This window comes from Cheilinus undulatus, linkage group 3, assembly GCF_018320785.1.
Source record: "Cheilinus undulatus linkage group 3, ASM1832078v1, whole genome shotgun sequence".
In the NCBI taxonomy this organism is placed as follows: Eukaryota; Metazoa; Chordata; class Actinopteri; order Labriformes; family Labridae; genus Cheilinus; species Cheilinus undulatus.
The window spans coordinates 9,767,551-9,780,724 of record NC_054867.1 but is presented as its reverse complement, the minus strand read 5'-3'; the positions used below and the strand labels follow the sequence as shown (position 1 = coordinate 9,780,724).

General features: G+C 40.0%; 1 protein-coding gene across 1 annotated transcript in view; it reads left to right on the top strand.

Moving 5' to 3' along the window:
• atxn7l2a (ataxin 7-like 2a) overlaps nucleotides 1-13,174 on the top strand; it is a 33,365-nt gene that overhangs the window by 18,781 nt on the left and 1,410 nt on the right. Inside the window, exons 6-9 of the mRNA XM_041815592.1 lie at nucleotides 1,924-2,135; nucleotides 3,557-3,737; nucleotides 4,780-4,901; nucleotides 7,628-8,579. Of these exons, the coding sequence (XP_041671526.1) occupies nucleotides 1,924-2,135; nucleotides 3,557-3,737; nucleotides 4,780-4,901; nucleotides 7,628-8,579 (1,467 nt within the window). The remainder of the gene's footprint in view (nucleotides 1-1,923; nucleotides 2,136-3,556; nucleotides 3,738-4,779; nucleotides 4,902-7,627; nucleotides 8,580-13,174) is intronic.

Here is a 13,174-nt window from a genome sequence, read left to right as displayed (position 1 = left end):
AGGACACTTGGCGATTATTTCAGGGGTGCAGGAAGTGATTTATAGGTGTTCACAAACCTTAAAGGCTATAAGGGATACACAATGATGGATTTTTGTAGATGTCCTGTATGCCGGTATTTCTAAATTTGTTTTAGTGATACAGATATTGATACCAATTTAGTTCAGACCTAAAACTTCGGTCCTTAAAACACATTTTATCCATATAGAATAAGGATAAATTAAGGATGGATGAACATGGAAGAAGACCTCATCTGAAGGAGATCTGTTGGTCCTGCCTAAATCCATAAATGTATTTGTACATGGATGTAATTTACAGTCAATATAGGCTGATATTTACCGATAATATATTGGTTGTAGGTATCAGCAGACATTTTGATAACTGCTAATACCTATAGTTAAATCACTATGTAAATGACTACCTACAGCGATATCACGCTGATATTATCTGAGCTGTGTCCCTAACAGTATGACTTTAGGAAGACCGTAGCACAGTGCCATCAAGTGGCATCCAAGTGTGGGAACATCTAAATTGTGTGTCCTTTTGGCAGGGTCTTAAATTGACAGATTAGGGTTGGTTTAGAGCGGTGGTTAACCACCACTTCTGTAAAGTAAACCGGGGTCCTAATTTCTAAAATTTTTGAAATAGAGATAATAGAAAATGTTGCAGTTTGGGCCTTGGATGGAACAAAACATGACTGACCAAAGAGGCGGGCCAAAACTTTAGGAGGACTTTCATAAAAACATTTCCGTCAGTCTATTTTGTCAATTTTGGCGGATGTTTTAAACGTTTCAATAAATTAAGACTTTATTATAGCAAAACCAACTTTCTTAAAGATAGTTCCATCAGAGATAATAGGATGCTAAAGTCAAAGTCTCAAGAAAACAACTGGAATTTACTACCTGTCCTGCAAAACAGAGAGAAATAAAGTGTAAGGGCACATGTCAGCCTTGGGCTACTACATATTTTGCCATCATTTTTTTCTGAAAACAGCCCTGTAACCAACTTTTGGGTCCTGACCCACCAGTTGAGATTCATCAGAACGTCTTCGAACAAAGAAAGAGATGATGCTGTTGGAAATTGACATACACTCTTAAGGCATTTTAATAAACATGAGCACATTACTCAGCAGATTTCTTCATGACTGTACTCAAAGATAACCTAGCATGCTAGATCAGTGGTTCCCAAAGTGGGGGCCAGGACCTCTAAGGGGGGTTGTGGGACACTGCAGAAGGTTGCAGGATGTTTTCCAAGGAAACAAAGAAAAAGTTCAATTTCATTCATGCATGATGCGTTGTGCAACATTGTATGCTTTAACCACCTTTAGGGTCCCCGGTTTCTTGTGCAATTATTGGGGGGTCATGGGCTGAAAAGTTTGGGAACCCTTGTGCTAGATAGACTGTTTGACATACCCATTGCATGGGAAATACTTCACATCCATCTGGACAACCACCAATATATGATGTTTGTGAAGGAAAAAAACAATTGAAATAATTCCAGAGGGTGATTTGATAAACTCTCTGTTTGTCACATTCATTACAAGCCAATCAGAGCAGCATATATATTATGCCATGGGCATTCGCAACCCTGGCCAGTCCTTCAGCTATTCATGGTTAAATCAAAGTAATATTTTTAAATACCCTGTAAGACTGTATGACTGTTATACCATAGTTTAAATGTTACACTGGTTTGATCATAAAACCAAATCTTATAGATTATTTTTCTTTACAGCAGCACAGAGCAACTAGTTGTGTTAATAACTTTTTTGTGGCTTGGTGAAGAAAGAAGCTGATCAAGCAAGTTAACTTTTAATAAGGCTGGAATCATGTCACAGGGAAGCATGTCACAGTTCTCTTTTTTAACCATTTAATCATTTGTCAACTAGAATGAAATGGTGACTGACGTTGTTGTTTTCTATGCATCAGATCCACTCCATCCACCAGCGCAGGAAGGTGTTGGGCCGCAGCAAGAACTTCGACCAGCTCGTTGCAGAACTCAAGACCAAGGTTCGTGAGAAAGGGGCCCAATCCCTGGAGGGAGGCTCCTCCACTGGACGGTCCCCCAGCCCAGAGGCCCCCAGGGAGCAAGCTGGGGCTCCCCACTGCAGGAGACCCCTGGCCAGCCTCCCTGCTTTCAGGTTAGTGAACTTTATTTAGGGCTGGGAATAATCAAGTTTATATATCCGTTAATATGTTGACCATGAACACAAAATAATGGAGATTAAATGATAACCGAGTGGCATGTTGTTCTGTGTTAATTTTATCTGTAGGTTTTGGCATTTTTGCTATTATATATTCATATTTTTTGCATCTTCCTTTCATGTATTACTTTGCATTTTAAAATTTTCAGTATGATGAAGTAAGGAATGTTTGCTAAGTTTGGTAAAAGCATGTGATGATATTGATGATGATGTATAATCAGTTACTGATTATGTTCAGTAATTATGATCTCAACATATCCAAAACTATGAGTTTTGAATTAACAAGCACCCTTAACTTAACCTGTACTTAGCTATGAGTAGCTTTTTATCAGACACTTACAAACCTTTGTCTTCATAAAAACTAAAAATAATGCATTTAAATATTTTGTTTGATTGAAACTGCAGAAACATCATGTTTCAAACAGTTCCACTGTCACTGCCCTCTCACTCCAAAGCAGTTAATCCAGTTTTTTAAACATCTTCTCATCAAACCAATAATTAGGTATTCGGCAGTGGTTAAGATAAAAAAAGAAGCTAGAGGTCATATTCACTAAGCTTACCTTTGTATGCTAAGAATTTCCTGAGCTGGTGTTGAACTTAAACAATTAATGACTTAATCATAATAAACTGAGTTTTCAATATTTACACACTTCACTCTGCTCATTATTAAACCCCCATTAAGTAATCACCTAAATATAGCTGTTTGCAGTTTCAGTCCTCTGTGGTTCTCACACTCACTCATACTGTCCGATGCTCTCTGTCAACTCGTCCACAATAGACCTGCACAACATGACTTAATCCTCCATGTGCACCAATCATAGATATATGATATGCAGTAAATTAAACATTATTGACACATGCATATTTGCTGTAATCTACAGCCTTCCTGGTGTTTGACATGTTTTACAAAGTTAACAGTTATTATTAAATGTATTCACTATCTGATGAGTATTATTCTGCTAGCTAACCTCAGAGCTGCACCAGTTAATCTGAGATAAAAGCTAGCCACTCAGTGTTTAATTGCCTAAAACTGTGTGAATATGTGGCATGTGTATGAAGTGCTCAATCCAAATATGAACACATTGTGTATGCACTATAAGTGTCAGCATCTAAGGAAACATTCTGAGATATATTTATGATGCAGTCTTGTATCAATAGGTTACGTTAGGAATGACTGTAGATATGGAGCGTGGTCATGTAATCCTTATCGTCTTCATTTGTTCCTGTACCTGGGTTTAAATGACGAAGGATATCACAGCCATTAATGTAGGATAATAAGGCTAGGAATCAATGGGCTTTGCATATTTTTCTGTATAAGCATGCCATTTGCTTTAAAACTCTTTATTTTTGTGTTTCAGTCGGTCCACGACTGCTTCAGAGAGCACCCCAGAGGAGGAAAAGCCACGGCAGGATGAGGGGAGTCTCAGAGCTCCCTCACCTCTTGTCCACGGACGAATCTCAAGTGACGAAAGTGATGCAGAAGGAACTGAGGAACATGTCGAGTTCTCCTCTTCTGCTACACATCCTAGACCACTGGCGGTGAGTGTTTTTCACTTGAATTTACCTAGGGTTAGGTATCGTTTTGTTTTTTTCCAATACTGGTGCTACATCAATATGTTCAACTCATGCAGGTGCCTGAACGGCAACTTACAACGGTCTCAGTATCATAAATCAATCAGAGATGCATCTCAAAAAGATGCCAGTGAAACATACAAGCAAGGAAAATGTGTGTAACCTCTTTATGTAAGAGGCTCAAACAAAATATATACACTGGTGTTGTATACATGCACTGCAAACATGTCATTGTGACTATGTTGTTTGTAGAAACACACAGGCAGAGCAGACGCATTGCTCCAGACAGCAAAATGATTAGAAGAAGTCTGCACTCTTCCTGAATAAAACAAATGCGCATCAATCTGATAACATAATTTGCACTTTTTAATTGGACTCGTGGGTAGGGAAGGTATTAGATGCATAGGTACCAGTACCATGCCATTACCCAATTTTCATACCCATCTCTAATTTTAAGTTTGCATAGATAAATTAATGTTTTGCATTTAAACCTAACAACGTGTTTTGTCATCTGCGTTTCGTCCCCAAACACCAGAACATGTCAGTTAAACAGACAGAAGAAAAAGAGGAACTGACATCTCAGTTGACTTTTAAGTTCTTTAACCTGTTGTGCAATAAGTTAAATCAGTGGCTTTCAATTGGTGGAGCTGCAGGACCTACCATCAACTACTGAATGACAAATTGGGACCCACATTTCAGATATTTTGTAACAAATAAGATTTTTTGATTAAAAAATAGTACAGTTAGGACCACATGCAGATAGGGACAAGAGATTGACTCAGCATTTCAGTTTGCATAGCAATTTCCTTCCAAAGGAATACATTTTGATGGTGTGCTACTGAAAAATACAACGCTGAATTTGGCAAGACAGCATTGAAATGTGATGATACAACATGATGTGCCACCACAGATCTAGATATGAAGCATCAGAGCTTTCTGAAGCTAGCACAGATAACAACAGGAAACTCTGGGCTGTAACGGGGTTTAACACATTTTCTCGCTTCTCTAGATGTGCTCATTCGGCAGCCATGCGTTGGGTCACGGCATCTACACCTTTGACAGGAGACTTCATCACCTGAGGTCGGCTCTTAGCAGCATGTTGGAGCAGCACATCAGCGCCCATCTTTGGAAGTAAGAAACCCAAACACACATTTTCTGCTCACATTATGCTTTAGTGGCCCTAGTGTCTTGAGGGTCTAACAAGGAATAAAGAACTTATATTTCCTTCTTTAAATTCTTGTTTTAATATTTAGTTCAGTTGCAGGAAAACAAAACTTTGGATGAGAATTTATAAAATTTTGTCTCCAAAATGTCGTTTTTTGTCATTTTTGAGGGCTAGTTCGATCAGATGCTCTGTATTGGTAAGAATTGCAGTGAACATGAGCGTATCTCGGTGCTTAGTCACTGATGGATGAAGCAGATGGTGTGTCCTGCTGCCCAGAATAGCAGTGGTGAGGAGTCAGAGAAGTTGGCAGTGAGATAAAGACTGATTTCACTAAATATCAGCTGATATTGACTGACTTCCTTTACACCAGCATAAGAAGAAATCTCAGACCAGCAGATCCCTGCAGTAACCTAGAAAATAAGAAATCTGTTCCAGGGTAGATGGTTGGTAAGAGGGTGCTTTGTGCCCACCAAAGACAAACATTTTTGGACACCTTATCTTGTAATTTGAAGATTTTTGTTCCTGATAATGAGATGCAGATTAAGGCTGAGCAATGAATCGAAATTTGGATTATTGCAGTAGTTCTCCAATCTCTGAAGGTGTAATGTTTCTGTAACCTGAAATGTTTGTCAAAATACCAGTCTAATTTAGTTTGTTTGCAGCAGAGATTGTATGCCCTGTTCATCATGCAAAAAATGGAAGTGCCAATTTTTGTAGAATAGTTTACAAAAAAGTCCTGGTTTCCTTCTTACTGTGAATGTTTTTTTACACAAAAATGATCATCCCCTTAAATACAGCAGTTCATATTACATTTACAGTAAGATGAAAACGAGGCATTCATGATATTTTGGTTTTTGCCCGATTGGAGTTTTGCCCGTATCTGATATGTCAGTAGTTACAAAATAATTTTAGCTGATACTGATATTTCAATGTAGTTCAGACTTAGAACTTCAGTCCTTAAAATACATAATGTAAAGTTTGAGGATGAACAAATTACTAAATTTCACACTTTAAATTGTTAGGAATGGGGGTGAATAATGAAAAACACTTCAGCCAATGCTGTCATTGCCGTTTTGAATTCCTTCGTTGAGTTATGGTTGGCAATGCGTGGCATAACGGATGCTTCTGCTAGCGTAGCAAAGTGATAAGTGACAGTCAACCACTCAGTCTGAGTCCAGTCAGCAGCATGTTTTACTCTGGCATTACAAATGGCCAGGCAACTAGCTGAGCATCACCCACTTGTGCTGCTGTACTTGACGTGCAGTCAAAACAGTCAAACGTTTTTTTTTCCTCCCCAAGTTTGATATCTGTAATAACCTCAACATAGCAACAGTACTTGCTCTGCAGAGCACATCTGTCCCCATCAGGGGCTTTAACGTTATCTCAGTTTGTTTTTAAGCCCACTGCTGTAGTGATTCTGCTTAATAACTGTTTAAAGGTGTGTTTAAACTCCTTTGATGTCAGTCTTTGAAGAGATCAAGACACTGGCTGTGGCATTAAACAAAGTTAGTGAGGTAGCTTTAAACACTGCAGCCACATAATGTCACCAGTACCGCTGTCTAAGTAAAGTTAAATTAATGATAAACACACTACTTCTGCATCAGTCCATTCACAATAAAAGTCTGTGGCTGCTATTATTTCTCAAGTGCTCTTCTTGCAAACACTCCCAATAGGAAATATGGTATAGTCAATAGCAGCTTAACACTTGTCAGCACTACAGAAGTGAAGCTTTAAAGGACAGGTTCAGCAATGTAAAAGTGAACACAGAGGCTTAATGAAGTATTGTTAGCTCAGACTTAAGTTCAGTATTCCATCACAGGCTTGATTAGGATGAGGGGGTTTGTAGCACCCGAAAATGCATTTAAATGTGTTATCAATTTTGATTTTGTAATACCGGGATATAATACCTTTATTGGAAAGGGCAAGAAAAATCCAGTGATATATTTCAGCCATGTCACCAATGCCTACCCTACAGCAAAGTCCAACTTTTTTTGTATGTTTTTCTGAATCAAAATGAGTGACCTAAAAATGCTCATTTTCCTCAATGCATTTCATGTTGAATTTGCAGTATGAATCAAAATAATCAGGATTAGATATTGTTCAAATATGATCAGTCCTAATTTGGACTTTGATTTACCTAAATGTTTTCAGGGTCAAGGCAGATATTTCTTTTCCTTTATTTCTGCTCTTCAGTCGGTGTGATAGTGACTGGAGATCAGTAAGCTCTATTTTAAAAGATGTTTTTATCAGTGCTGCATGATTAATCAAATATTGATTACAATTGCAATGTTAGGCTGTGCGATTACATAATCCATGAAAGGCTGCAATTGTTTTTGTATTAACTAGTGCTTGAAGAGTTCATAAAAACGCCTGCAGATGTCCTTTAAGTTTATAGCAGGGCCACTTTTCACTTTGTAGAAGGACCTTTATTTTCCAAAAAGAAAGAAAAACTTTTAGTTTCTGAAAAATATAAAGTTATTTTGAAAGCAGTACAGTACACCCTTCTAGTTTGGTATTTTTATGCTACTTGATATTTGTATGTTTTCAGTTGAGGGAAACTTTTTAAATATATCATTATTCTCTGCAAATTGTACTACTGTTCAATATAATGTAGGCGTGTCTACATTTGAAATGCACTTCTGGCCTGTGTTGGGTAGCTGTTTTTGTTGATTCATTTTTTTTTTCAATGCAGGAAAATACCTCAAGCCACAGACCTTCAATCTCCACCACCTGCAGCCAAGACCATCACCTCCTCGTCTCCCTCCTCCTCTTCATTACATTCTAAGATACGAACAGGAAGTCACATTAGCTCCTCTCTTAAAACATCCTCCTCTTCCTCCTCCTCCAGTCGTGGTCCAGGGAGACCTTCCACAGCCGCACCGTCAGAGAACTCGGGAAGTGGAGCCTGCAGCATCACTGGTGGTCACATGGTGTCTCCCAGTAAACCTGTTGCAGGGCGTCTGGTGGGTTCAGGGAAACTAAAGAACCCCGTGGGACGTCCTAGCAAACAGATGCTGAAGCTTCGAGAGGAGGCGGCTGCTGCTGCTGCGCTCCGCAAACGCAAAGCCCCGTCCCAGGAGGGTGAGCACTCAGGCCCCGACAGGAACTGCATACTCCTCCAGGACCGGGGTCGGCCTCCTTCAACTGCTTCCTCTTCGTCCTCATCCTCCTCTTCTAAACCCTCCATTTCTTCTCCGCTCCCTCATGGACAGACCAATGGCACTCTTTCCCCAAGCAGCAAACCCCGCCCCCAGCCGTCCCCGTCGGAATCCCACTCACCAGCCGCCAAAGCGGTCTGGACTTACAGACGAACACACGCTCCTCTGGGCCGTTCATCTCCCCCAGACTCGTCCTCTGCCACCAACAACTCCCACAGCCGGGCCGGTGTGGGGGACTCAGGACTGCACGGGCAGAGCAGTGGGAGGAGCTTTGAGCACCAGGGGCTGGTGAAGAAACGCAAGGGGGGCAGCATGGAGGAGCACTCGCCCTCCTCCAAACCCTCAGCGCACCGCCTGCCCTCTTCCTCCTCCTCCTCCTCCAGCTCTGCCACCCCCTCCACCCCACGCTCCAACTTTTACCCCTGGAAGGACAGTAAAGGTGGAGGGCTGGCCGGGGGCGTGGAGAAGAAACTGGGCACACAGAAGGTGAGTTTGAAGGAGGGGAACAAGAAAGTGTGGTTTCAAATTATCTAGTAGTTAAATGTAAGCAGCGTAAACACAAAGGGATTATCAGGTTAGTGTAGTGCCTGATAATTCCATTAAAACGTAGCGAATTCCTGATGTTGTCAGGCCTGTGTTCACAGCTGGGGTTTTAACACTGGCAGTGCTTCATTTTTGAGTGCTTGTCACATCATTCATTACTACAGGGTCATCAAAGTTGACTTCTGCTTTCCTTGGTAGCATCTGTGACATCGTTTTAGAAGAGTTGCATGTGAAAAGAAAACATGAAGAATATGTAAAGGAATTAAGACTGAGCATCTAACGGAAATTAAGATTAAATCACATGATGGATGACTGCAATTTTCAAACCACAAAAAGTGCAGTATTTCATTAAATGAAATGGGGGTCAAAAAAACAGTTTAAAACATTATTTTGAAGCTGAGATTTTATTCCCTTCACATCATTCAAGTGTTGATTTTTTCTAGAACAGTCTGAAGAAAAATCTGTCTTTTCTTATTCGTGTTTTTCTTATTAAAAATAAGAATTAAATAAAATGATCATTCCCTATAGAACAAGAATTCAAATCAAATTTGCTATACGAGCCAAAATAATTGCACTAAGATATTTTTCAAAATTGCTTAAAAGGAATCCTGTCCTGACAAAGGCAGCAGCTGTAAACCAGGAAACCTTCGAAAGGACGAGTCCGATTTGATTTTCCCTGTTATCAGACATCCTGCCCTTTCTTGATTTTTATTGGCCAGTGAGGGAGAAGCGACATTAGCTGTGTGTATGGACTTTAGCATCCTGGTTTATATTGATTTCTTTCAGTATCCTGGTTTTTGTTTGTGCATGCATACGTTTTCAGGAATTGGTTTTGAGAAACCCAGTTTTGCTACCTTTGCAGGTATGACTTTGATAAAACTGATCATTTCAGTAAGGGTTAATGTCCAGCAAGGTGTCCAATTATCAAGGAGTAATGGAGGCCTCAACTGTCAGTGGAGGCTGGTTGCCTCTGCGAAGTCCATTAATCCCTGATAACTGGACACCTTGAAGGGCATTAACCTGCTTATACCATAACTTAGAATACCCATTCCAATTCCATAACGTTCTTTGGGAATGTAAACGTAGTTCAGTACTCCAGTAAATAGGACAGGCCATAGATATAAAGTAGTAATGGAACAAAAAAAGTCAGCTCAGAGCACTTTCTGAATGGATTTATCAATGAAAAGGCATGAAAACGAGGAAGACAGAGAGTCATCTGTGATCAGACTATAAACCTCCACATCAACAGGGACAGTCACATGAAAGCTTCGTTTTAACATACCAGCTGTTTGAATAAACAGAATAATATCCCCTTCTACACTACGAGGTGACACAGAGTTGTCCACGCCCTGCAGGTGCTGCTTCACCATTAGACATATCAGATATTATTGTGCTGGTTTATCAGAAACGTTCGTTTGTCTCTACAAAGAATTTATGGCTTATTTTCTTTTGTTTGATGTTAGCTAAATCATCTGATAATAGTTTATAGAAGTTAAAACAGGAGGGAAGTGAGTTTTTTTGTGACACTCTCCTCTCAGTGTTAAGCTGAGCCTGGGAACAAGTCTTGCATCGAAAATAGGAGATAAGACTGTCTTGTATAACTGATCTTAAACCTGGAGTCTGTCATTATATTTATGTCTGTTAAGAGGAGGTTTATGCTGGTTTGCAGGCTCCTTAGGCTGGCATTGCTGGACTCCTCTGCTCATAAAATATGGCCACCTCACATTGCTATGGTTACTGTCATCTAACAGCTGCTGCACATTAGTTTTGGAACAGTATAAAGATTTTTTGACCGGAACTACTTGAGAAGTTCCATAGGTGTCCATATATCAGAAGTTAATTTACATCACGCAATTCCCAGAGCCAATCAGAATTGAGTGTTCACCTGTAACTTCAGATAACGTACTTTGGAATTTGTTTGATGTCTGGTGGAGGGAGAGCTGGTCTGCTCTGTCCAGAGAGAGAATGATGCTGCTGTGTCCGTAGCATATCAGTCTGTCAGGGCTAACAGCGGTGTTGTCTAAGCGTGCTCATGTTTAGATGAGGTGAACTTTACATTTTAATTTTTTTAGACAATGATGAACTGTGAGTGTAGTTTCTTCTGGAGATGGAGAATAACCGCTCATGCTACCGAGCGTGCAGAGCTCTGAGCCGTGAACGTATAGATGGCACTCTGTAAGCTTTCTGCTTAGTCTGTCAAAACATCCGGCTGAAAACAAGGGCTGAAATGTAGATATGACAGCTTTCCGTTGTTCTTTTCAAAATGAAAGTTTAAGCTACCCATGTTTCTACTTAACACTTTTTCTCTGAAATTATATCATGAATGAATTCACTTGCAGCATTGTTCATCTCTGGTCTCATTTTTTGTCAGATTTGAAAAATTTTCACAGTTTCTGTCGTAAAAGAAGCAGTAGCAGCACAGATGCTTGTGCATATAACGTGTCGTAATCAGAAACCGGGATACTAATATCTCATGAATACGGGGATATGAATAACCAGGTTTCTCTATGCACATGTGAAGACAGTATCCTGAACATGATCAGAACTAGGATACTGAAGTCCATGTAAACATGCACATTGACAAGCATAGCACTGCTCTGAATGTTGATCTGTTTTTAACTGACAGAATGCTAACAAGAACAACTGATGCCGAGGAAGTTTTTTCTGCTCAGGGTGCTGAACGCTAACCTTGCAAAGCAGATGAATACGCATGTTTCCTTGTTTTTCTCTGGCAAATCCATCTTGTAAAGCTCTCATCTGAGCCTTTTAGGCCCGGTTAGAAAGTGACAGGACCAGTCAGCGACGAGGGGCAGTACTTTCAGGCGCGGCGGAGTTGTGACGTAAACAAGTGGCAGCAAGAGCTGGTGCAGTTATAGAGGAAAAGATTAGCGTGGATGTTGCTAAAGCGCCAGTTTTATCAGAACTTGACAACACTTCTTTGTTAAAAGAAGAACAAAGAACAGCAGTGAGCTGTTGTCTTTTCAAAAACTACAAAATTCGTGTACTGACATGCCTATTGTCACCATGTTTTGCGTTATTCCTCAGTAGCTGTGCACGTGCAGCTCAGTAGCGGCTACGTCAAGTGTTTTGTTGCTCTGATTGGCCCGTAGAGATGTGACAGACAGAACGTTCACCCAATCACACTCTGAGTTTTTTTCAAAGCCTCTGCCTTTTCTCACACATTTCCTTTTGAAGCTTTTCCAGATGGATGTGTGAAACAAATCCATCTGGCATGTCAGGTTATCTGAATGCTAGGAATACTTTATTACTTTGGCTTTGTATTGAAAATGAGTGCGCTTAAAATGCCGGTTGTCAACAGATGACCTCAATGGGTGTTTACACAGTCTAGGTCTATTACAGAGCTTTAACAAAGCTCTGCTGTCTTTGCACATAAAGAGATTTATATCAATTCAGCACCAGCATGATATTTGGTGTCCCTGTCTGTTAATTCACAGTGCATTATGGGTACAAAAAAAGAGCGCACAACACAGCACAAGCTCAAAGTCACAGTCAGGCATGCACACACACATAAATTCAGGGTTCCTGCAGATCCATGAAAGGTCTTAAATAGTCTTAAATTGCACATTTGAAACTTAAAGTCTCAGAAAGTATTACACAGTGTTTTTATTTTCTTTTTGTCTTTTTTTTTAATTCTTAAATGTTAGAAGGCACTTAGACTAAGACATGTCCTTATCCAGTTTTTGTTTTCTAGCCAACCTTATACAAGTTTTAATCACCTTAGTCCACAAATTGGTGCTTAAATATTCTCCAGAATTCAGTATTGAATGTTCTGAATTTCCTGGAGGAGGACCCCAGACCCCTTTTGGATTTTATCTGACGCTCTGTAATTAAATACACTCTGTACTGTTGTAAAACACTAGTCCAGTTCTCTTAACATCTGGGCTACCAGGTTGCAAACTTAAAAATGCATGCAGCCCATCCTCATTTTGACCGGCTTTCCCCAACAAAATGCATTATTCTGCTTCTGATAGTTAAATTGTTTAGAATCAGCCTTGTACACTTGCTAAGTGCTGTACCCTGAAAGTGCTACATAATCCTATTCTCACCTCTAGAACCTGTTTCCCATAGTACATGTCAAACAGTGTTTGAACTCTACGCTTCCTTACCAAACTAGAGCCATTTCTGAAGCGCACAACCCTGAACAGTTGGAGAGGAGTAATAAGATTACCAGAGAACTGAGTTTATGCAGAAATTGCAGGATCAGGTGACAATAACCAAGTTCAACATGAGAGTAGCATGTAAACCACAGATCACTTTGCCCTTCTAAGGTAGATTTGCATTTTGGTATTATTCTTTCATTTTTTTTGTCTGCTTCTATCATGAGTGAGTTCAAGGGATGTGGCGGGACACTTGACTCACGAGACTGTATTGTGTCCTGTTTTGGAAGTGATCAGATGCTTTGTGCATTCTCATTCCTATTTTAGCCAATCTGCTCTTGTAGATTGAGGCAGTTTGCTAGCAGGCTCCACTGAAAAGGTTTGTTCGTGTTGTGGCGGCGCGTTTTGTGAAATTGCAAA